Raw genomic sequence first — 26,382 nt, forward strand, 5'->3', positions numbered from 1 at the left:
GCAGTATGAAGCTTCATCTGTGGTGGAAATGTGGGAGGTTGGGCTGTGGCACCCTAGCAGTACCAGCTGAACTTGGGTGAGTCCCTGGTTAGGCTGGAGGAACGTAGAGAGTAGAGGTCCCCTTTTTTGTTTTGTTTCTTGTTGATGTCGGCTACCCCCCAAAATTGGGGTATATGTATGTGATGTATGTATGAATCAGATTTTTACAGTTAGGCAGATATGCGAGAAATATTTAGCAAAAGGTAAGGAGGTGTATGTTGCGTTTATGGATCTGGAGAAAGCATATGATAGAGTTGATAGGGAAGCAATGTGGAATGTGATGAGGTTATATGGAGTTGGTGGAAGGTTGTTGCAAGCAGTTAAAAGTTTCTACAAAGGTAGTAAAGCATGTGTTAGAATAGGAAATGAAGTGAGCGATTGGTTTCCGGTGAGAGTGGGGCTGAGACAGGGATGTGTGATGTCGCCGTGGTTGTTTAACTTGTATGTTGATGGAGTGGTGAGAGAGGTGAATGCTCGAGTGCTTGGACGAGGATTAAAACTGGTAGACGAAAATGATCATGAATGGGAGGTAAATCAGTTGTTGTTTGCGGATGATACTGTACTGGTAGCAGACACAGAAGAGAAGCTTGACCGACTAGTGACAGAATTTGGAAGGGTGTGTGAGAGAAGGAAGTTGAGAGTTAATGTGGGTAAGAGTAAGGTTATGAGATGTACAAGAAGGGAAGGTGGTGCAAGGTTGAATGACATGTTGAATGGAGATTTACTTGAGGAGGTGGATCAGTTTAAGTACTTGGGATCTGTGGTTGCAGCAAATGGTGGAGTGGAAGCAGATGTATGTCAGAGAGTGAATGAAGGATGCAAAGTGTTGGGGGCAGTTAAGGGAGTAGTAAAAAATAGAGGATTGGGCATGAATGTAAAGAGAGTTCTATATGAGAAAGTGATTGTACCAACTGTGATGTATGGATCGGAGTTGTGGGGAATGAAAGTGATGGAGAGACAGAAATTGAATGTGTTTGAGATGAAGTGTCTAAGGAGTATGGCTGGTGTATCTCGAGTAGATAGGGTTAGGAACGAAGTGGTGAGGGTGAGAACTGGTGTAAGAAATGAGTTAGCGGCTAGAGTGGATATGAATGTGTTGAGGTGGTTTGGCCATGTTGAGAGAATGGAAAATGGCTGTCTGCTAAAGAAGGTGATGAATGCAAGAGTTGATGGGAGAAGTACAAGAGGAAGGCCAAGGTTTGGGTGGATGGATGGTGTGAAGAAAGCTCTGGGTGATAGGAGGATAGATGTGAGAGAGGCAAGAGAGCGTGCTAGAAATAGGAATGAATGGCGAGCGATTGTGACGCAGTTCCGGTATGCCCTGCTGCTTCCTCCGGTGCCTTAGATGACCGCGGAGGTAGCAGCAGTAGGGGATTCAGCATTATGAAACTTCATCTGTGGTGGATAATGTGGGAGGTTGGGCTGTGGCACCCTAGCAGTACCAGCTGAACTCGGCTGAGTCCCTGGTTAGGCTTGAGGAACGTAGAGTGTAGTCCCCTTTTTGTTTTGTTTTTTGTTGATGTTGGCTACCCCCCAAAATTGGGGGAAGTGCTTTTGGTATATGGATGGATTATTATTATTATTTATTATTATTATTATTTATTATTATTATTATTACTGTATTATCATTATTATTTATATATTATAATCCTGTGAGACATCAAAGAGGTGGAGCTAGTGGGAGAGAGACTACCCCCTGCACTCTAGTTTTGGGGTGTTTGAATGTGCGTGAATGTAGTATGATAGAGAGTAAAAGATGTGAGATTGGAAGTATGTTTAGGAATAGAAGGATGGATATATTGGCTTTGTGTGAGACAAAGATAAAAGGGAAAGGTAAAGTGATGTTTGGTGAAATGTGTGGTAGAGTGTCTGGGATTGAAAGGGGAAGAATAAGGGAAGGTGTGGCTTTATTGCTGAGTGAATGGATGACATGTAAAGTAGTGGAATGGAAGGAGATGTCATCTAGGTTAATGTGGGTAAGGGTTAGGTTGGGTAGGGAATGTTGGGCTTTTGTCAGTGCGTATGGGCCAGGCGGTGAGAAAAGTGAAGAAGAGCGGAATGATTTCTGGAATGAATTAACTAGGTGTCTAGGACTGGGTAAAAGGAATTATGTAGTCGTCATGGGTGACTTAAATGCTAGAGTGGGCTCTGGAGATGTAGAAGGTGTTATTGGGAAGTATGGCGTACCAGGAGGTGAAAATGAGAGTGGTGAGAGACTAGGTAGATATGTATATTGAGCAAGAGATGGTGATAAGTTCTAGCTTTTATGAAAGATAAAAACAAGTATACATGGATAAGAGTGGCAAATGGAAGAGTCGTAGAAAGGGCATTAATGGATTATGTGTTAATAACTAAAAGAATGTTTGGAAGATTGGAAGAGGTGCACGTGTTTAGGGGTATGGCTAACGGTATGTCTGATATTTTTTTGGTGGAAGGAAAATAAGTTGTAGCTAAAGAGTGGGGGAATAGAGTTGGTGAATGTAAAAGGGAGCTAGCTAGGGTTGAAGAGCTAATAAAACAGGGGGGTAAAAAGTAAAAATCAAGAAAGGTTGAAAATGGCATATGACGAAGTGAAAGTAAGAGAAACTGGTAATTTAGAGGAGGAGTGGAAGTTAGTAAAAGAAATTTTTGTTGGGATTGCAAGTGATGTGTGTGGAAAGAAGTTTGTTGGAGGCAGCATGAGGAAGGGCAGTGAATGGTGGAATGAAGGAGTGAAGGTAAAATTGGAAGAGAAAAAGAGGGCTTTTGAAGAATGGCTGCATAGTAATAGTGTAGAGAAGCATGAAAGATATAGAGAGAAAAATGTGGAAGTAAAGTGCAAGGTAAGTGAGGCAAAGAGGGCAGCTGACCTGAGGTGGGGTCAGGGATTGGGTCATTCATATGCAGAGAATAAGAAGAAGTTTTGGAAAGAAGTGAAGAGAGTAAGGAAGACTGGTTCAAGAATTGAAGTGATAGTGAAACATGGAAATGGAAGGTTGTTAAAAGGAGAGGAGGCAAGGAAAAGGTCAGCAGAATATTTTGAAAGTTTACTGAATGTTGAGGATAATATTGCTGTTGCAGGTGTTAAGGTGCCGGTGATGGGAGATGAGAATGAGAGAGAGATTACAAGAGAGGAAGTGAAGAGAGCACTAGATGAAATGAGAATAGGAAAAGCATCTGGTATGGATGGTGTGAGAGCTGAGATGTTGAAGGAAGGGGGTGTGACTGTACTTGAATAGTTGGTGAGATTGTTTAATATGTGTTTTGTGTTGTCAATGGTACCAGTAGATTGGGTTTGTGCGTGTATTGTATCATTATACTGTATAAGGGTAAGGGAGATGTGCATGAGTGTTGTAATTTAAGGGGTATTAGTTTGTTAAGTGTAGTTGGAAAAGTGTACGGTAGAGTACTGATTAATAGGATTAAGGATAAAACAAAGAATGCAATCTTAGAAGTACAGGGTGGTTTTAGAAGAGGTAGGGTTGTATGAATCAGATTTTTACAGTTAGGCAGATATGCAAGAAATATTTAGCAAAAGGTAAGGAGGTGTATGTCGCGTTTATGGATCTGGATAAAGCGTATGATAGAGTTGATGGGGAAGCAATGTGGAATGTGATGAGGTTATATGAAGTTGTTGGAAGGTTGTTGCAAGCAGTGGAAAGTTTCTACAAAGGTAGTAAAGCATGTGTTAGAATAGAAAACTAAGTGAGCGATTGGTTTCCGGTGATAGTGGGGCTTAGACAGGGATGTGTGATGTCGCCGTGGTTGTTTAACTTGTATGTTGATGGAGTGGTGAGAGAGGTGAATGCTCGAGTGCTTGGACGAGGATTGAAACGGATAGACGAGAATGACCATGAATGGGAGGTAAATCAGTTGTTTTTTGCGGATGATACAGTACTGGTTGCAGACGCGTAAGAGAAGCTTGGCCGATTAGTGACAGAATTTGGAAGGGTGTGTGAGAGAAGGAAGTTGAGAGTTAATGTGGGTAAGAGTAAGGTTATGAGATGTACGAGTAGGGAAGGTAGTGCGAGGTTGAATGTCATGTTGATTAGAGAGTTACTTGAGGAGGTGGATCAGTTTGAGTACCTGGGGTGTGTTGTTGCAGCAAATGGTGGAGTGGAAGCAGATGTACATCAGTAAGTGAATGAAGGATGAAAAATGTTGGGGGCAGTTAAGGAAGTAGTAGAAAACAGAGGGTTGGGCATGAATGTAAAGAGAGTTCTATATGAGAAAGTGATTGTACCAACTGTGATGTATGGATCGGAGTTGTGGGGAATGAAAGTGATGGAGAGACAGAAATTGAATGTATTTGAGATGAAGTGTCTGAGGAGTATGGCTGGTGTATCTTGAGTAGATAGGGTTAGAAACAAAGTAGTGAGGGTGAGAACTGGTGTAAGAAATGAGTTAGCAGCTAGAGTGGATATGAATGTGTTGAGGTGGTTTGGCCATGTTGAGAGAATGGAAAATGGCTGTCTGCTAAAGAAGGTGATGAATGCAAGAGTTGATGGGAGAAGTTCAAGAGGAAGGCCAAGGTTTGGGTGGATGGATCGAGTGAAGGAAGCTCTGGGTGATAGGAGGATAGATTTGAGAGAGATAAGAGAGCGTGCTTGAGATAGGAATGAATGGCGAGCGATTGCGACGCAGTTCCGGTAGGTCCTGCTGCTTCCTCTGGTGGCCTTGGATGACTGCGGAGGTAGCAGCAGCAGTAGGGGATTCAGCATTATTAAGCTTTATCTGTGGTGGATAACGGGGTAGGGTGAGCTGTGGCACCCTAGCAGTACCAGCCGAACTCGGTTGAGTCCCTTGTCAGGCTGAGAGGAACGTAGAGAGGAGAGGTCCCCTGTTTTGTTTCATTTGGTTTATGACGGCTACCTCCAAAAATTGGGGAAGTGCCTTGGAATATGTATGTATGTATGTATTTGACATTCCTCATATAAGTGTTGCAACCTTTTTTAGTACTAGAGGACATGAAGGAAGTGCCCAGCTGGTGTTCATTTTAGCTCTGCGTTGTTTGACAATGGAGACACCTGAGGTCAGTTCGGGTCTGTTCTATCTCAAGGAAACAGACATGAGTGTGGCCATTTTAATTTCTGCCCAGATCCCTGTCTGCATATTATGAACCAAAGAAGGTATTGAGAGTATCAGGCCTTCTTCATCTCAGTACTTGAAGGACATTTCACAGAGACCCCTTGATCTTCTTAGAGAACTGTGGTGGTTGCTCAGTAGTTGTGTAACTCTCCCAGCTACTGCACATGAAAGTATGTATCTTGTCTAAGTTATCACATTTGGCATAAGTCTTGAGGAAAGGAGGAATGATTGGCCCTTCCCCACTTTTTCATATTCTCTCTATTGAGGGGGTAAAGTAGCCAATATTGTTATTTGCTTGTTGGGTGACTAATGCTGGTCACTTATGCAACAGAGCAATTTTCAAGCAGACAATGCTTTGCTTAAAAGCAACACCCCATCCATCTCACGAAGGGGAGGATAGGTTGGTGTCTTTCATTCACATTAGTTGTATAATCTGACACTATCTCCCTTAAAGAGAAATATTTGTTGCATGACCTAGTATTAGCTTTCATTTAAGTCAGTACTGTTTGAAGCCCTCTCAGCTTTTACATCTCCATGATTAGATGCAAGGAGTTTGATTGAGTCTCCTTCCTTGCATCCGTTTAGGACCAGGGTGGATGACATGTCCAGGGAAGAAAAGAACGTACCAATCTGGTAAGGGGGACTGCCTCCCACCTAAGGATGAATCTCCTTCTTGAAGGATGATGGTTTGTATATACGTAGAAATTAATAAAAAAAAAATTAAAAGTAATTTATTTTTCCTAACTGTGCAAACTTAAACCCATTAAGTTACACTTCCTACCTCGACCCACCAAGTCCTTGAGTCAGTGCTCATAAGTAACAGGATATAGTCAGTCAGGCAGGCAGTCTGCCCCCCCATACCTCCTGCTAACTACTGCCCCTACTTAGTTAAAAATTCAAATAGATGTATTCCTATTTAAAGGACTCAGTTTTTTTTTAGTTAAGAAAAATACAAATTGCTGTACTTTAAAATAATGATCTTGTGGCTTATGGAAACCTATAATCTCATGATATTAGGGCAGTAGCTACCACTGTACTTCAGGTTTCACCAGAAAGAGATTTAAGCACAGCACAGTGCCATTCGCATTGGTATTCATTAAGCATTACTTGAGGGAAGTAAAATTTTATTTTGAGATGTGTTGGGTCCTAGCTTCACTATTGGCAACAGGGAATTGTTAAGGTGGATACATTTGAGTTAGATGAATGTGAATACACTTTTAGTGTTAGGTAATTTCAAGGAATGTACAGTTTATTCAGTTTATTAGTTTCGTGCTAGTAGCATCAAATTGATTACAAGATTACATTCAAACTAAGAGGACCAAGATGTACAGTATGTATTCCCAGTTAAATCTAAGGTAAGGTATTTAAGTTCAGGACTTTGACATGTTTTCCCTACTATTGTTGTACCGAGTAGTATTCTCTTTCCAGCCAGGGCATGTGATATCCAGCAAATGAACTTAGGGAAGTTTCCTTGGAAGTAAAATATTTTTTAAATGCAATGAATTATTTCAATACTTCTCTGAAATTTATTAAGGGTCCCACCCATAGTTGTTTTAGCGTCTTCACAATACTTATAACTTAGATGAATGAGAAACCAAGATTGTGGTGGTGGTTGTTACTGGGGAACTCATTGTTTACACTTATTAGGTGGGAACAAGGGAAAGTGCTTACATCTTGATAAAGTTTGATTTGTTCATTCTATTTTAGTTTTTTTATAGTATCCAAGCTATTCACACAAGGGATGAATAGCAAATGAACTTTAATTCAATATTAAAATAATTATTTTTACGCAAATACTGAAATACCGGTACTTTCAACTGGGCTCCACAAGGCACTAGAAGAGTTGGGGAAGACCCAGACCTAAATGGCTGAGGACTATGAAGTATGAAGTAGAAATTGAATGGAGGAGTATTGATTTAAAAGCTCAAAATAGAGACGACTGGTGAAATCTAGCCGAGGCCCTTTGCGTCAAAAGGGCATAGGAGGAGATGATGATGAAATACTGAAATAATTAGCCTTTTTTTTTTTTTTAATCAGGTTATTCATATTTAGAAAAAAATAACTGTTCAGTAATTTTACAAATTATTTTGTTAGAATTTTAATACATTCTGTGTGAAGTAGCATTCTCCAAATAGATACCAAATGCCTACTGTATTTAAAAATCAGGATTTTAGATAAAGTCTAGTCTGTGCAGATCTAATTTTTACAGGTTAATCAATCAGATATGTATTTTTATGTGATTTTAAAAATATTTTGATAACATATTGGTATTATATTTATTTAAAATTCAATATTTTACCATTATTGGTCGATTATCATGTTACTGATGAAATATTATAGGAGAAAGCCAATTTTTAAAGTCAAGTGGAGGTGTAATGCAATATATTTGCTCTTGTGTATAGCATTTTCTATGATGAAATTTAAGCCAAAAAAATGTTTATGTAACTTTGCAGTGTAAATACAAGTAGCAGTAGCAACAACAGCACTAGCAACAGTCCCTCTATAGATTCTCGTCAACAGCCTACATCAGCCACTCAGAGTCCTGAGAGAATACAGGAAAAATCTAGTTTCATGTCCCGCATCTTCAGCAAGAGTAAAGATGCTGAAGTGAAAGATGCTCTAGCAGGTACTGGTATGTAATTTCTATCTTATTCAACTAAACCATAATTATGTTAAAGGAGCTACTCCATGGTTGTCGTACAACTCACAAGAATAGGGAGAAAATCGTCTGCAATGTAAATCTAGTTTGTTTCGACAGTAGATACAAACCTTACGCTCTTTACACAGGAGTATTATTTTGGCACTAGCTGAAAATCAGCCTTTAAGATTTTGCGAGGTATAACCAGCCTTCGCTAGTTATGAGGAGGAGATAGTGTGGGTAACCCACCACCCCACTCACACCAACACGAGTAAACACTATCACTTTTTTTTTTCATCTTGGTGGAGTGCAGACATCAAAGAATTTCTTTTTATTTATAGCTGGCCTAAAAAGTTAAACACTTTCTTTTCCACTTTTTTTTATTCAGGTTTGACTGCTCGGGAGATCCAAGAATGCAGTTCTGTCCTTTGAATGAAGGGTGCTGTTGCGATACCTTCATGTCCGCCAAAGAGATGGATCCTCACGTTCTCTGGGAAGGGATCACTCGTGCACAAAGGAGTCTTCTTGTGCAGTGTGTTGGGAGTGTTCGCCCTCCCTGTGGAAGAGATTTAGTAGGTGACGGAAGAAGAAAGCGAAGAGGGATCCTTCCCCTTCGAGGTCAGCCTCATAAGGGAAGAAACCTCGCCATCGTTCCCCGTCAACTCAATCTCTCCACGGTGATTGCTCGTTCTTCTTCCTCTGGGAGTAGAACGAGTATGTGTGGTATCCATGTATCTCCGGGATAACCTTTATCCATAGAACACACATTCATAGGTAACATCTTTGAGTTCTTCTTTCCCTTGGGTGGATGTTGAAGCCTTTGAAAAGGGAAGAACTTTCCTTCCTCTCTGCCTCCATAGGTCTTGCTCCTTCAGAGGGGGCAGAAAGAGGACCCTCTGTCACCTTGGCAGAGGGTTCCGGCAGGCTCAAGTCTTTAGGCAAAAGCTTATAGTTGTCAGTGAGAGTGATCTCACTTGGATATCTCAAACCCCTACTTGTATGAGGATGTACGTTGTCCCCTGCAGGGAAGTGCTTGTGCTTTGATTCCTCTTCTTTTTTGGAATGACCAGGATCAATCCTAGCCTCTCCAATACTGGATCTTGGGAAAAAGTGCTGGCCGCCGCCATAGAAGAGTCTCTTTCTGACAAAGCAGTTTGTCTTCTGTGACCTTCCTTGGGGCTGACGGGTTCCCCTTGCAAGGTAAGGTTGAAAGAGGTTTTGTGGTTTGGCACCCTACAGGAGCTGACATCCTTCCCAGGGGTTGATTTTCCTCCCAGAGGCTCTGAAAGGCTTCAACCGAAAGTCTTGCGCCTGCTCAACCATTTTGGCCTTGGCTTCTGCTCACGTTGACATTTCGCTCTATTTCAGCGGGCGGGCATGATCAGTTGCAGGCAAGTACTCCGTGGAGTGACTTGTTGGGTGACTCTTTTGGGAGGAACCCAGGGTCTAGCTTCGGGTATGTCCTAAAGGTGGGTCATGAAATCGATCTTTTAGCCGGGTTCACTCGGCTGGAGGGGAAACAAAGTGAGTTGTCTGGAGGTCCGCCTCATGATGTTGAACAACATTCCCTTACGGAGGAGGAGCGTTTGTCACCAGGTGTTGGGCGATCTTCCCTTCCAAGGAAAGATCCCCTTCGCCACCTTTTGTTCAGCAAGCTCCTCGCCTGCTGGGAGATTTGCCATCAGGAGCAAAAGGGATTGATTGTCCCTCTCGCCCATAGGCGAGACGGGTTCTTCTGAGTGGTCTCCCCACCTGGGCTTTCATCGAAGGGCGTTGAACTCGTCAGTGCCCTGTTCAAGCCCATCAGAGCGCAGCTTTTCAGAGCTAGACAATGATGGTGGGAGACCATTGCGTGTGGTCCCTATCCCTTGCCAGTGCTTGTACGTGCCCATAGGTCTTCCTCTCATAGGGAACAATCTAATTTGCTGCTTGTGTGTAAGTATGCAGCAACCGCCTGCCCTTCCTCACCCGTTCGGGAAAGGAAATTGGCGTGCCTTTCTCCTATTATGGAAAAGGTGAGTAGGATAGTCTCCCTCCTAGACGCGCTAAAAAGCATGTGCGCTTACCATCTTTTCGTGGACAAGTCATGCACAGTATTGCACATACCACCATCTAGTGAGATGGGAGGGTGAACTTGTTTGTACATATAGACACATGCTTACTAGAAACTTTGTCTTTGGCAAAGGTGAGCGCTAACACAGTATACAGGTAGATCAAGGCACACAAGTAGACCCTCAACACTTGCCATACAGTAGGTTGATTTTGTGAAAGGAACAGCATGTTCCTTCACAAAAATGAGTTGGTTTTCCCTCTCACAGCAAACTGCCTGTGAAATAGGTTGACAGCACTTACTTCTACAGCAAAAAGAAGCACAGACAAGGATGTGATCTACCATCCTTTCACCCCCTTTCCTTTCCATGCTACTCCTTCTAGACCGAGGAAACAGGCTCAAAGGGCTCAGTTGGGAGCTATGTAGTGGTTTGCGGACTGTGGCCAGAGGTAGCACCCGAACTGCCTAGTGTCCGAATGCCGACCACAACCCGACGTTCACTACACAACAAATATACAACGGTGGAATACCCAAAAAACCCAAGTAACAGGTCAAGAGAACGGAGCTCTGGGTACCACCCCTTGACTTATACTGTTAAAGGGGCCCCTTCTAGAATCTTGATTTTTATCATACCTTTTATTGGGCTAGCTGGATTATAAATAAAAGTATAAGAACATTAGGTGAAAGGAAATATTGTTTTTTCTGATAACTGGACACTGTGAGAAAATGAATTATGATAAATTACTGTATTTATAAGAGCTTAAAAAAACAGTGGCGGAGGAAAAGAAACCGTGGTGAGAGGTTCTGAAATGAAATGCTGTATACATAAAACAGGCAAAAAAAATATTTATTTTAAAATTAAACTATTAAGAATACATTAATATATCAATTATGATAGTCAAAGGCAAAATTAACATCCCTTTTGCATATTGTACCTGCAAGAGAAAAACTACTAGCTGCATGCAAGATATACCACTACAGTTACAAAAACGGAATATTAAAATCCTAGCAAAACATGACTGCAGAACCCTCAATGCCCAAATTCTTTACTGAAAACTTCCCCAATGTTAATAATCAATGGCCTTAATATTCACCAGTCATGCTCTGCCGTCAAATCTGCTTTGAAGAATGGCAGCTAAAACTGAAGAATGGCATGCCAAAATACAGCTGAGGGCCAGTGTCTGTCTTCCCTCATTACTTACAATCACATCACACAATTCATTCTTACACTAAAGTTTCTGTAAGGTTTCAGAAGTGTTGACATCACATTGATGGGAAAGTATGAAAAATATTGCACTTTACTTCATACAACACCTCAATACAGTTTTTCCCTTGATCGCAGGACTCTAACATACCATAATTTAATTCTTGTCCCTCATCTCACTCATATCATGAATATGGAAAACTCCGTCACCATAAACCTTTTTTATTTTCAGCAGGAGTCTCAGATCTCCAATCGGCAGGATTCCCTGTAATCCCAATCTCTTTTCCAAGTTAGCCCTTATCAGTCTGACGATGAAGGTATCCATGAATCATTGCAGACCTTCAGTTATAACAGTTAAACAGACCACTACACACTAGCAACAGGCAATACTCAAATCTCTCTAGAGAATACCCTAATTCTCTCTCCCTTACACTCCCTACTGAGTGTAGGGGGCTGCTGTCAATACCTTGATTATGTATCTATCAATACCTGGAAATAAGGTAATAACAAATACAAGCATTTTTTTATATGGGCACAGAGGGATATATATATATATATATATATATATATATATATATATATATATATATATATATATATATATATATATATATTATATATATATATATATATATATATATATATATATATATATATATATATATATATATATATATATATATATATATATATATATATATATATGTGTATATATATACTGGTATAAAAAAATGACTTTTTAAATATTTAACTTAGCCGGTGAATATATAATAGCTGCTGCTCAGCGGCTCGACAGAAAACACACTCAAAAACTCGCGAGCGATCGCTATGAAGGTTGCGGGTGTGCCCACCAGCGCCAACTATCGGCCAGATACCACTCATGCATGTAAACAAACCCTTCAATTCTTCTCTGTCGACCTTGACGACAAGACGTATCAATACTCGCTGTATAACCTGGAGTTTTCTCAACATATTTGGTGAAGTACTTCATTTTGGTTTGAGCTTTCGCAGTGCAGGTGTTTTTCCTCAACTTAAACTCTTGAACTCTTTATTGGACAGATTTAATTGTTGATGACTTGGATTGTTTTTTTGGACTTTCTTTGACTAATTCAAAATGGCTGACCCTTCACAAGTACCTAGATTTCGTAAGTGTAATGCTAGGGACTGTAATAGGCGTCTTCCAAAGGCATCTCTCGACCCACATACTGTGTGTTCCAATTGTCGGGGTAAAACCTGTCAATTGGGAGATCGGTGTGAGGAATGCGTGGGCCTTTCGGAATTCGATTGGCTCGAATACGATAAGTATGCACGTAGGCTAGAGAGAGATAGGGTAAGGAGGAGTTCCTCTAGGTCAGTAGATTTTTCCTCTCCACATGCCCCTGAACCTAATCCTTCCCCTGTAGTGGTTGTACCTAACCCCCCTTCTGGCACTCAGGAACCATCTATGCAAGACATGTTACGTGCTATTCATGCCTTGGGGGAAAGAGTTGAAGCGTTAGCAACTGATCGTAATCAACTCATGGCTGACGTTAAAGAGCTTAAGTGTCAGAGTGCCACAGCGGAAAATAGTGGGAAAGTGATTAGTGCGCAAAGTGTTGTGAACAGTGTTGCGACCGAGGGTTCGTCTGTTCGTGCCTGTCGTTCACCTAGTCCGAGACCTCTTGCAAGCTCCCAAGCCCAGGGGAGAAGTAATGTCGTACGACTTATGGGTTCGAGAGGCCTTGATCAGCGAACAGACGTTCCCTCTATGGTATCAGGCGTATCTCACCAAGATCGCCCCTACCATAAGACGAGAGAGCCCATTTTCTCCTCGTCATCCGAAGGCTTTTCGCATAAGAAACCGTGGAGCAAGGTTTCTAGGCCCCTTAAGCGAAAGTCGGTCCCTTCAGGACAGGTCCAGCGTCCTGGATGTAGTCATTGGGACAGTTCTGACCCGTTGCAGTCATCGGATGACTGCTCGCCGCCTAAGCAGCAACGTTACACAGGCTCAGAAAGTCTTGGTGTAAGCAAGGTTGTGCCGTCTCAGACGTTAACCCCGTCGTTTACCGCACCCATTCCCGTGGACCCTAAATGGGTTATAGTGCAGGACATGCAGACTAAGCTCGCCTCCCTTATGGAAGACTATTCTGCCAATAAGGTTCACGGTGAGCCTAGCCGTTTATCTCATCGAGATCCTGGCCTTCAGCCGCCCAAACGAACCTTTGTGCGTCCTGTTGACGTTGGCGTAGCTAAGTCACGTCAGTCACGATATGTAGAGCCTCACTCGATGCGGTCACGTGTTGATTTTCAGCCGCATTTGGACGTTAGGCCACTTCCTAATGCTCCTGTTGACGTTCAGGACGTTCGCCAACCATCGGAGTTGACTTGTTTTGACGCTGAGCGTCAACCACCGCAGTCTAGAGTTGTTTTGACTGCTCAGACTAGGCAGTCAAAACAGTCTCGAGTGGACGCCGAGCGTCCTCACGCACCTGTTGTTGTTGACAGTTCACAGACTGTTAAGCAGTTACATGACGTTGCGTCCTGGTCCGCTACTAATGCACCAGTGCGTGTGGACGCTGCGTGTCAAGCATTGCCAACCCCTTTGCTTGTTTCTCAGCAGTTGTCAGATGAGGATCCTTCAGATGAGGACGTTGCTGACCCTCAGCATGATGATCATCCTTTGGATGTAGACGAACCCAGAACAGTTCCTCCATCAATGGACTTTAAGAAAGTCATGTTAATTTTTAAGGAGTTGTTTCCCGATCACTTCGTCGCTGTTGCTCCTCGTTCGCCGCCGTCTGAGTTTGTTCTAGGCGTACCTGCTAACATGCTAGCCTTTACAAAACTTGTGCTCTCTCGCTCTTCCAAGAGAGCTTTACGGCTTTTAGGCGACTGGTTCGAAACCAAGAGGAGTTTGGGGAAGACGGCCTTTGCCTTCCCTCCGTCTAAACTCTCGTCTAGATCGAGCGTCTGGTATGCCACGGGAGAAGTTCTCGGCTTGGGAGTCCCTGCCTCTGCCCAGGGCGACTTCTCAAGCCTTGTAGACTCTCCCCGCCGCCTAGCCATGAGACGCTCGAACATTAGTTGGTCATCCTCGGACCTTGACCATCTGCTGAAAGGTATTTACAGAGCCTTTGAAGTTTTCAACTTCCTTGACTGGTGTTTGGGAGCCTTAAGTAGGAAAATCTCATTGGCTGATAGAGATGTCTCCTTACTGATTATGTCCTGTATGGATAAAGCCATCCGCGATGGTTCCAATGAGCTCTCCTCCTCTTTTACGTCGGGAGTCCTAAAGAAGCGAGAGTCCCTTTGCTCTTTTCTGTCGGCAGGAGTTACTCCCTGTCAGAGATCTGAACTGCTCTTTGCTCCCTTATCAAAGTTTTTGTTCCCGCAACAATTGGTTAAGGACATAGCTTCTTCACTCGTGCAGAAGGACACCCATGACTTGGTGGCGTCCTCTGCTCGCAAAGGGACTCCTTCGACATCCTTTTCTGCAAGACCTAGGATAGACACTCCGGCGTCCAGATTTATTCCGCCCTTTCGTGGCAGAGCTCCCAGCAGGGGAAGTACTCGTGCCGAGGGAAAGAGAGGAAAGAAGAGAGGAGCCAAGTCCTCACGTGGCAGAGTCTGACTGCCCGCAGCCTCAGACAGCAGTAGGAACCAGACTGAAGAACTTCTGGCAAGCCTGGAAGAAGAGGGGCGCAGACCAACAATCTATGAGGTTGCTCAGAGAGGGGTACAAAATTCCATTTGTACGCAAACCTCCTCTAGCGACTTCCCCCATCGACCTCTCTCCCAGGTACCGAGAGGAGTCAAAGAGACAAGCCCTGAACCTAGAAGTGTCTCTTTTGCCAGAGAAGGGAGCGGTGGTGAAAGTCTCGGACCTTCAATCACCGGGGTTTTACAACCGTCTCTTCCTAGTACCGAAGAAGACAGGAGGTTGGAGACCGGTGCTAGACGTCAGTGCACTCAACGTCTTTGTTACGAAGACAAAGTTCACCATGGAGACCACGAAATCAGTCCTAGCAGCGGTCAGAAAGGGAGACTGGATGGTCTCTCTCGACCTAAGAGACGCATACTTCCACATCCCCACACACCCAGATTCCCAACCTTTTCTGAGGTTTGTTTTCAACAATGTGGTATACCAGTTTCGGGCCCTGTGCTTTGGCCTAAGTCCTGCTCCTCTCGTGTTTACGAGGCTTTTGAGGAATGTAGCAAAATTCCTCCATTTATCGGGAATCCGAGCCTCCCTGTACTTGGATGACTGGCTTCTCAGAGCCTCGTCCAGTCATCGCTATCTGCAGGATCTTCATTGGACATTGGATCTGACCAAGGAATTGGGACTTTTGGTCAACCTAGAAAAGTCCCAGCTGATTCCATCCCAAACTATACTGTATTTAGGGATGGAGATTCGCTGTCCAGTTTTTCGGGCTTTTCCGTCTGCCCCCCGAATAGAGCAAGCCCTGCTCAAAGTCCAACTGATGTTGAAGAGAGAACGATGCTCAGTCAGGAATTGGATGAGTCTAGTAGGAACTCTATCATCCCTGGAGCAGTTTGTCTCGCTAGGAAGGCTACACCTTCGACCTCTCCAGTTCCATCTAGCTTTTCACTGGAAAAAGGACAAGACGTTAGAGACGGTCTCAATCCCGATCTCCGAGCCAGTAAAGGCATGCCTGAATTGGTGGAACGACAATATCAGTCTGAGAGAGGGACTTTCCCTAGCAGTTCAGAACCCAAACCACGTACTATTCTCAGACGCGTCGGATTTGGGTTGGGGTGCGACCATGGACGGTCGGGAATGCTCAGGTCTGTGGACCTCAAGTCAGAGGAGCATGCACATCAACGGCAAGAAGCTTTTGGCAGTCCACCTGGCCTTGATGAACTTCGAGAGTCTCCTTCGAAACAAAGTGGTAGAGACCAACTCCGACAATACCACAGCCTTAGCATACATTTCCAAGAAGGAGGCACCCACTCCCTGACGCTGTACGAGATCGCAAGGGACCTGCTCATTTGGTCAAGAGATCGAGGCATCTCCCTGTTAACGAGGTTTATCCAGGGCGACTTGAACGTCTTAGCAGACTGCCTCAGTCGGAGGAGTCAGGTAATTCCTACGGAATGGACCCTCCACAAGGACGTGTGCAAGAGTCTTTGGGCGACTTGGGGTCAACCCACCATAGACCTCTTTGCAACCTCGATGACCAAGAGACTTCCAATCTATTGCTCTCCAGTCCCAGACCCAGCAGCAATACACATAGATGCATTTCTTCTAGATTGGTCTCATCTGGACCTATATGCATTCCCACCATTCAAGATTGTCAACAAGGTACTGCAGAATTTCGCCTCTCACGAAGGGACAAGGTTGACGTTAGTTGCTCCCCTCTGGCCCGCGAGAGAATGGTTCACCGAGGTACTTCGATGGCTGGTAGACTTTCCAAGGAGTCTTCCTCTAAGAGTAGATCTGTTACGTCAGCCCCACGTAAAGAATGTACACCAAAGCCTCCCCGCTCTTCGTCTGACTGCCTTCAGACTATCGAAAGACTCTCTAGAGCTCGAGGCTTTTCGAAGGAGGCAGCCAGTGCGATTGCAAGAGCGAGGAGAGCTTCTACCATTAGAGTATACCAGTCGAAGTGGGAAGTCTTCTGAGACTGGTGCAAGTCAGCATCTGTATCCTCGTCCAGTACCTCTGTAGCCCAAATCGCTGATTTTCTCTTACACCTGAGAAAAGTTCGCTCCCTTTCAGCTACCACGATCAAGGGCTACAGGAGCATGTTGGCTTCGGTCTTTCGGCATAGAGGCTCAGATCTTTCCAACAATAAAGATCTACAAGATCTTAAGTCTTTTGAAACCTCTAAGGAACGTCGTTTGGCTACTCCTGGATGGAACTTAGACGTGATCCTAAGGTTCCTCATGTCAGACAGGTTTGAGCCATTACATTCAGCCTCCCTGAAGGATCTCACTCTTAAGACTCTTTTCCTGGTGTGCTTGGCCTCGGCTAAAAGAGTCAGTGAACTTCATGCCTTTAGTAAGAACATCGGCTTTTCTACAGAAAAAGCCACTTGTTCTCTTCAACTTGGTTTCCTGGCCAAAAATGAACTGCCTTCTCGTCCTTGGCCTAAATCTTTTGATATTCCTTGCTTATCAGAGATCGTAGGCAACGAACTGGAAAGCGTGTTATGTCCCGTTAGAGCTCTTAAGTTCTATTTAGCTCGTACTAAGCCATTACGAGGTAAATCTGAGGCGTTATGGTGTTTGGTTAAGAAACCATCCTTGCCTATGTCAAAGAATGCTTTGTCATATTTTATCAGATTTTTAATACGAGAAGCTCATTCCCACTTGAATGAGGAAGACCAATCTTTGCTTAAGGTTAAGACGCACGAAATTAGAGCTATAGCAACCTCCGTGGCCTTCAAGCAAAATAGATCTCTGCAAAGTATCATGGACGCGACTTTTTGGAGAAGCAAGTCAGTGTTCGCGTCATTTTACTTGAAAGATGTCCAGACTCTTTACGAGGACTGCTACACACTGGGTCCATTCGTTGCAGCGAGTGCAGTAGTGGGTGAGGGTTCTACCACTACACTTCCCTAATTCCAATATCCTTTTTAATCTGTCTCTTGAAATGTTTTTTAATATTGTTTTTATGGGTTGTACGGAAGGCTAAGAAGCCTTTCGCATCCTGATTGATTTGGCGGGTGGTCAAAGTCATTTCTTGAGAGCGCCCAGATTAGGGGTTTGATGAGGTCCTGTTAGTATGGGTTGCAACCCTTCATACTTCAGCTCCTGGGAGTCTTTCAGCATCCTAAGAGGATCGCTGGGCTTCGTGAGGAAGACAGACTTACAAGGTAGAGTAATCGTCTAAGTCAACTTCCTTACCAGGTACCTATATATTTTGGTTTTGTTATATTGATAACTGTCAAAAACTCTTAGCATATACGCTGTAAACTTAATTAACTCTGGTCTCTACCCACCGCCTTGGGTGTGAATCAGCTATTATATATTCACCGGCTAAGTTAAATATTTAAAAATGATATTTTAATTATAAAATAAATTTTTGAATATACTTACCCGGTGAATATATAAATTAAAGGCCCTCCCTTCCTCCCCAATAGAGACGCAGCGGGACGAGAAGAATTGAAGGGTTTGTTTACATGCATGAGTGGTATCTGGCCGATAGTTGGCGCTGGTGGGCACACCCGCAACCTTCATAGCGATCGCTCGCGAGTTTTTGAGTGTGTTTTCTGTCGAGCCGCCGGAGACGTCAGCTATTATATATTCACCGGGTAAGTATATTCAAAAATTTATTTTATAATTAAAATATCATGTTTCATACAATACAAATCCACTAAGCTTTCATAGATACAAACATATTTTATTCCATTCCCCCCCATTAGTCCTCAAGCCCATCCAAAAAAAATGCCTTGTAACTGACAGCAACACCCCACACAAACTCTGTACATTCAAGTGAAAAAAAAAAATTACCTTGCAGAAAATAAACTCAGTAAAAAGGTAGGATGATCAACTAAAGATTTAATTCATCATCCCTTCCTTCAGTTACATATCAAATTACATGAATTTACCTTAGGTACACTAAATTTTTTTCCACAGACTCACGATTTAACAAAAAGCAATAGGAATAGACAACCTTTTAAACACAATGGAGATCCAGTACTTACAAATAAAAAGTTAGGTTATTGTCTATTCCTCCCAACAATGCTTCAATAATATACAATATAACAATTTCATTATATTTACACAAACAATTTGTTATTGCAGGAATACGTTCAGGATCTAACAAGGGAAAAAAATTACATCCATTGCAGTCCAAAATCAATTTAAAAGCATACAAAACTTATTGATTTTGGACTACAGGTATTACATGATAATGAGAATTTATTGAATCCATTATAACTGTCACGGTCAAGGTCAATTTTCAGTACAACAATAATGCAACAATTACAGAAACTGTGACTAAATAAAGATTTCCTCACACCACGTGTCCCTTTCTCAGCCTTTCAAATACCCAATGTGGGAATTGCAATATGACTGATAAGAAAAAAAGGGTAATTATTATCAAAACTGTCTTTAAAAACTGTGCAAAGATTAATTCAGTGGGAGATTTATAGTTCTTCTTCTGAGTCTCAAAATTCTGTCTCGGGACATGCGCCGGGATTCAGCAATCTGCTGGCGAGCCATATTAATTTCTCGCAGCACAGGAGACAGGCTAAGCCGGCGATTCTCCAGATACAGGCTGGGTGTCTTTAATCGATTGATAACCTCGCATAAGAGTTGGTATCTGCGGGTGATCGACTCACTTTGAGGTAAACCAGAGACAGAATCCGTAGACTCAGAAGAGGACAATAAAAATCCCGAAAAATCAGGCGATGACTTGGGGCAACGTTGTGTTTCGGGCGACCCAAACAGTGTTGTAACGTTCAGGTTAGATATACCTGACTGTGCCACTTCAGCCTCGAGCTCTGACCGGTACTTTAATCCACCATGAGAATGTAGGAAAGGGTTTGTATTCTGAGGTGACTCAGGAATGGAGGATGGTTCCCTCTCTATAATATTCATCTGGTCAGTGAGACGAGGTTTCCACTCCAGGACTCAAGACTGAACTAAAGGTAGGTCAAGAACAGGACCTTTTGACCTAGTCCATGGGAGACTAAATCCACTAGAGGTAGGATCCACAGGCGACAGTCGGTCGTCACAATCGGGTGGCAAAAAGCCGAGAAAATCATTATCAGGATGAATAGACACTGCCGATTCAGAAACAGGTCTTTCTAAAGTAGCAGGTCTTGACCAATCTGGACCGGAACTCTTGGAACCAACAGAAGGTAGTTCCAATAATGGAATACTGGAAACTTCCCAGAATTCCCAACTCCCCGGAGGATGAACGATACCTTCCTCTCGGAAAGAAGAAGCTAAGAACTGGGGCGTTGGCAATTCAGGAACAGGATAGTGAACCACCGACTCGGGAGACAAAATAGGGGTTTTACACATTTCAGTTGGGCTGTTCTCCCATAGTTGGAGGACCAAATGATCTCGAAACGATTCAGGCTTTAACACAGGGGTCTCATCACAATTTTCTGGAGGATATAACCAAGCATCCAGTGCTTTCTTTCTCTCGTAAGTCCTAGCTGGCTTAAGAATGGGCTTAGGCTGAGTAATAGCTCTAGTAGGATGGTGACTTTTCCTCTGTTGTCGGGACTTGATACAATCTCAAGACAGAAGGTAGGACGCCACTACTGCAGCCACCCCATAGGAGTCGCCATCACTACTAGAACTAGAACTCTCAGAGACTTCAGAAGAAACAGGACTGTCATCCATGAGTTCTGGACTATTCAGAGTCTCTGTTACAGGATCAGGACCCTTCGAATACCAGAGAAAGTGCCTCCTAAGATAAACTGGAGGTTCAAACTAGGCCTTTAACTGGATATGGTGAGCTTTTACCAGTTCACCATCAGGCAGTCTCTGCAGCTCATAGGTGACCTTATTCTCGTGTACCTTAGTAACACGGAATACCCCCTCAAACCTAGGGATGAGCTTGTTCGTCAGGTGTCCCAAAAGGTGCACCTTCTTAAGCGCCAGAGAACCCTCTTTAAACGGTTTGTACCGAGGATGTCCTTCAGCCCATGGGTCTCTCGTTTCTGCTGATAGCAACGGGATACTGTCAACATCGTGAGCACCCTTCAGTATGTTCTCAGCTGGAGTACAGTCAATCTCAGTGTGGTGGGAATGGTTGTAGCTGAGAACTGCTCGGGATAAGAACTGGTCCCATTTCCGAGATTCCCCAGAAATCACCCTCAGTAACTCACCAATGGTACGATTCACTCGCTCCACTGCACCGTTACTAGAGGGTTTATACGGAGTTGTTTTCACATGTACAACATTATACCGCTCCAACAACTCAGTAAATTCCTGGGAAATAAACTCAGGGCCGTTATCAGTCAATATCCGGACTGGAACACGAGGAATAACAGGAAAAACTCGGTCTTCAAGCGCCTGGCATATTGTACTGTCTTCTTATTCCATATGGGTACTGCCGTCACCCACTTGGAATAATGGTCGACTACCATCAGACACCCAATAAAACCAGTACTGGTTGTTGGGAGACTCACAAGATCCATAGCAACCAATTCAAAGGGAGAAGAGGTCACTATTTTCAAGGTCGGAGGGGCAGCCACCTCCCTTGAGACCTTACAAGTCTGACATTTCCAACACGTCCGGCATATATCTCTGATTACATTAATCAAAGATCTGTGCCAGACGAGTCGACGGAGCATTGCAACTATTTTTCCGATCCCCCAGTGAGCATTCTGGAGGTGTGTCTCGGCAACTAGGTCAATCAGGACATTGAAGGTGACTACTGGGACTACTGAGCCGTCTGGGTTCCGCTTCACTAGCAAACCCTGGTGAACTTCCAGGTTCGACCAACATCTCCTATAGGGTAGACAGGAGCGTGGAACTCGAGATGCAGGAACCCCAGAGTAGATCATCTTAATGACAGATTGAATTTGTCGATGATCTCCTTGGATCTTGGACACCTGACTAAAGGACAGAAGAGCATTTCCGGAGAACACTCCCTGATCAGATTCAGGATCAGTTACCTTCATAACAGTGGTCTCGGTATGCAGGGAGGAGACTGAGAGTACCTTGGGAGACAACTGAAGAACAGTAGTGTGGTCATACACCAACTGTTCTCGGGGTGAATCCAGTGTCAGGTAGGCTGCATCCAGTATATTCCTACCAAGAACAAAACAAAAGTTAATGTCTTTGGCAGCTACCACCGCATAGTTAAACAGCGGTAGCCTCCACCCAGAAGGACACTTCACCTCTAACTGGATGTAGCCTAGAATGCTGGTGCAGAAACCAGTCAAACCCTCTAGCTGTTCTCCTGACAGTACCTGGTACTCAATGCCAAGTTGGCTCAGTACAGACTCACTCACTAGACAAACCTGTGCTCCTGTATCAACAAGAGCACAAAATAAGGTCTCCTGCATCATTACTATACCTACTGCCGAGTGTTGAGACACGTGGGTACAACTGGACTGACGAGGTGCCTTTTGTGTCACGTACTGGATTACAGGACAATCCTCCGGCGCTTCCTGATCATCAAGCCCTCAGCGTCAGGAACACGAGATTTTACCTCTGCCTTATGGCCCAGAATCACGTCAGTTAGAGGGACGTAATTGCGGAGCTCGATTAGAGGATTAAAATGCACTCCAGACAGACACTGAGGCTCAGTCACGGATGGATCACGATAGACTACGGGACAAGTGGGACCCCAATGGACCCAGATTTCCAGGTTCAATAACTTTGATGCTGCCAATAGCAACTCCAGAGCTGGGACCGTACCTGGAAATCTCATTGCCTTGATCCTGTTCCTGCTGGTCTTGTCCAGTTTGAAGCCTAGTCGACCGGCGTCTTTCAGAAACTGCTGAACTAAGGCATCCCGGAGCTTGGCTCCCTTCAGCGGAGAGTCGGGTGCGACACCTGACCCTTCTGTCCAGCAGTTCATGACTAGCTCCAAGGATTCAATGAGAGAATCTGGACCACCACGAACCTCCTTATACAAGGCCAGTCCAGTAGGCAACTTGGGAGTGCTAAGTTCAGTAGCAAACAGACAGTCAGTTAATGCGGGCCAGCGGGATAACCAGTCAGCGGTGGCATTCTGATCTCCTAGACAGTAATTAACAATAAAGTTAAATTCGGACAGGTCCTCCAGTGTCCGTGCTAGATGACTGTCCACCATCTTCATGTCATGAAGGTACATTAGGGGACGGTGATCAGAATGGATCACGAAGAACTGACCATAGAGGAAGGCCCTGAAGGTTTTCACTCCCCATCGCAGAGCAGCCAACTCACGCTCAATGGTAGAGTAACGGGTCTCGCAGTCAAGGAAAGTCATAGAGTCGTACGCTATAACCCACGCTCCCCTGGATGCCCCAAGGACTCCTTGCACAGACAAGCACCAGCACCTTCACCCGAAGCGTCAACAAACAACTCCATGGGTTTAGCATCAGCGGAGTAGTCAGGGTATGACAACATAATGTCCTCTTTGATCAGTTCCTTCAAGCGTACAAAGGCACTGTCCATTTCTGCAGTCCACTTCAGTTTCCTAGTTCTTTGAGATTTTCGTCCTCCAGTCTTCGCAGATAATGGTTTGGCTATCTGGGAGCACAGGGAGATAAACTTCCGTTGGAAGTTGACCAGTCCCAGGAATCCCCGTAGCTCACGCACAGTGGTCGGTTAGGGAAGTCTTCCACTTTCTGGATGTATTCTGGTAGCTTACGCATACCAGAACGTCCAACCAGATGACCAAGATACTGGACCTCGGCTTGAACCCAAGAACACATCGCGAGTTTTATCTTGAGTCCGTGCTTCTGGAGAGTAGCCAAAACTTGTTCTACCAGTTTCAGGTGTTCCTCGAAAGAAGACCCAAGTATCAAGATGTCGTCAATGTAGACAACTACCCTGGCTTTCGGGAACTCTTGGAGAATACTCTGCATTTCTCTCTGGAACACTGCAGGTGCATTTTTCAGTCCAAACGATAAGCGTCTGAACTGCCAATGTCTAAAAGCGGTAGAGAAAGCCGTGTATTCCTTACTGTCAAATGCCAACGGTAACTGGTAGTATCCACGAACCAGGTCAAGGGTTGTAAAGTATTTGACTCCTTGAAGTCCAAATACGGAATCGGCCATGTTAGGCATCGGGAACTTATCAGAGACAGTCACTTTATTCAGTCTACGGTAGTCCACACACAACCGTATACTATTGTCCTTTTTTCAGATTGGAACAATGGGTGAATACCAAGGAGAGATGCTGGGTTCAATAATACCCAGTTCATGCAACTCCTTGCACTGTTCCTCGATGGCGTCAGCGACGGGTTTGGCGAACCGTCGAACTCTGATAAATGGGCGTCTCGTCATACAGGTGGATGCGTATTGGTGTGCTTGAGCACTCTCCCACATCATCATCACCAGTACTGATAACTGGAAGATGACGTCGAAGCATTTGACAAAACTGGTCCTTCTGAGAAGAGTCCAGTTCGTCGGAGATAGACAGATTGTCTATCTCTTCCAATACGCTCGGTTCAGGAGTCAGGTCACACTCCTGTGCTATCAGGCAGGATAGAGGAGCATCCACCATTGCCAAGAGATCGCCCTTCTTGATCTTGGCAGTTTCTTCAGATGAACCCTTGACTAAAACTGAGGCTTTCCTGTCTTTCAGTTCAAGGATGCCAGGGATTGTTGTAACTTTCCTTGACAGACCAGGGGTTATGATGTCGCCATCATAATACATTTCTGGCCAACAGTTGGTCGGACAAGCAGGGCACCTAAAAGACGTGTCAAGTCCCTTAAGCAAGTTAACACTAACTGGAACAGGTACTGGCTCAATACTGGCAATCCTCATTGAATCGGTTGTGTGGACATCAAGTGCATAAAGCACTTGCTGACAACAGGCTCCACGTATCGGGACATAATACTCCCATAGAGGCTCGTGGGGAGTACTGCCAACGCTCAGCCGATTTCGGGAACCGTCAACTATCACCCCATTTGCTCTCAAGAACTGGTAACCAAGCACTACGTGCTCAGCCATAGTCCCTGAAGGCACTACATGGAACACACCCGGGGCGAATGTCATTCCATGCAGTATAGGGGTCAACAGTACAGTACCTAGGGTCTTAGGTCCTGTTTGCCCTAAACCCTTCAGTCCAATGGTGTTGGGTACCATCTGCAGCTGGTAATCCTGTACTATTCTCGATGACAGGAGGTTGACCTCAGCTCCGGAGTCAATGAGAGCATCCAATGCTCCCGATGGAAACTCAGACACGGTCACTGGGACAACCATCAGTGGTACAGGAGCCAACTGCGCCAGGTTAACCCTACGAATTGTTTTCAATACCGCCTCAGCTTCTGCTTTCTCCCTGGAGGAGTCAGTTGGAGAAGCTCTGGACTGTGTCGAGGACAGGTTATCACAGGCCAATCCTGAAAGAGCCATTGGAGGTGCAATGACTTCAGGTTGAGGGGTAACCTTGGAAATTGAGATTTCCGAGGCTGCCGCCGGAATACTAGGAGCATGCACCCTAGCACTCCCACCCTCCTTCGATGTAGCCCCATCTTCTACATCGAAGGCCTGATGTTTAAAGCCCTATGAAACTTCTCAGTTCTTGACTTCCTGGGCTTTGCCTTCTTGCTCCTCTTCTTCTTCTTCTTCTTCCCCACAGTCCGAGATGGAGCACTGGACTCGCTCCCACTTCGGGTCTCCCGGCTACTGGTTGATCCAGAATAGGACGACGGGGTCGGAGTAGCATTCACCGGTACTGCTCTCCACCTTGAAGGAGTCTGGACAGAGGTAGTCTCCCTCCCAGGGCTGCGGGCATTAGCTGTGTTCTGGACAGGTGATCTGCTCATAACCGGCGCCTGTCGTCCACACTGTGCCACGTGATGGTTGGACGAGCCACAACGTAGGCAGAGGTTGAGGCGTCTGCGACACTCGTCCACAAAGTGCCCTGGTTTTCGGCACCATGCACAGTACCTCCTCTGGAATTGGGGAGATCTATCCGGGGTGCGCGATGATGGCAGGCACACTGCCACAGGTGCAGGTTTGGGGACCGGTCGAGGAGGAGTGCGTAAATACGCTCTGTCAGGTCCAGGTAAACGGCTGGGGGCAGCCATGGCAACCCTGTCGGCATACGAGCCGTGCCATGACTGTCCCACACAACTGATGGCCAAATCCTCTGCCTTCTGGCTTCGCTGACGGGATGCCTCGTCGAGAACACTCAACAGGTGCAAAACATCCTGCCAAGCGGCCTGACGGCCAGCGGAGACATTAATGGTGGCCAGAGACTGTTCCAGCCAAGTCGTAGCTTTGCTTGGAACAGTTCTGAGGAGCTTCCGCCTAAGCTCCCTCGGGTCCAAACTATGGCGAGGATAGGCAGACTTGTACAGGGAGGCTAACCGGACGGCGTAGATTTTCAGCAGTTCGCCCTCGCCACAGGTAGCACTGCTGAACCGGGCCTTTCTACCCGCATCACGCCTCTCTCGGGCTTCTCGACACCAGTCAAGGAGGCGTTCCTTCATGTCGGGGTATGAGATCTCGGGACCCCCCATGGCTGAGAATGCCTCATGAATTTCTCCCTTCAGAAATCTTCCAAGGTCAACAGTCCACCGGCCAGAGCTTCTTGCAGTATATTTACTGGCACAGTAGGCTTCGAAATCCCTCAGGAATCGGGCAAAACTCTGGCCAGTTTCCAGCTGGAAGATTCCAGGCTTGGGGTTCCTCCTGGAGTTGAGGACCTTAAGCAGAATGGAGGGACTGAACGTGGTCGGTGGAGACTGTGTCAGCTAAGCTGACACGAGGCAGGAACTGGTAGTGTCTCCAGAAGTCTCGCTGCCAGAATTGTCG

At 44.8% G+C, this 26,382-nt stretch overlaps 1 protein-coding gene across 4 annotated transcripts in view; it reads left to right on the forward strand.

Annotated features, from left to right (window-relative positions):
* Positions 1-26,382, forward strand: part of LOC137632240 (rab-like protein 6) — a 174,379-nt gene that overhangs the window by 88,546 nt on the left and 59,451 nt on the right. For 3 of the 4 annotated variants that reach the window (XM_068364127.1, XM_068364126.1, XM_068364125.1), the window contains exon 9: positions 7,560-7,738. In XM_068364127.1, the coding sequence (XP_068220228.1) occupies positions 7,560-7,738 (179 nt within the window). The remainder of the gene's footprint in view (positions 1-7,559; positions 7,739-26,382) is intronic. The other variant, XM_068364128.1, reaches the window with a different exon arrangement.

The sequence above is a fragment of the Palaemon carinicauda genome, chromosome 41 (genome assembly GCF_036898095.1).
Source record: "Palaemon carinicauda isolate YSFRI2023 chromosome 41, ASM3689809v2, whole genome shotgun sequence".
Classification (NCBI taxonomy): domain Eukaryota; kingdom Metazoa; phylum Arthropoda; class Malacostraca; order Decapoda; family Palaemonidae; genus Palaemon; species Palaemon carinicauda.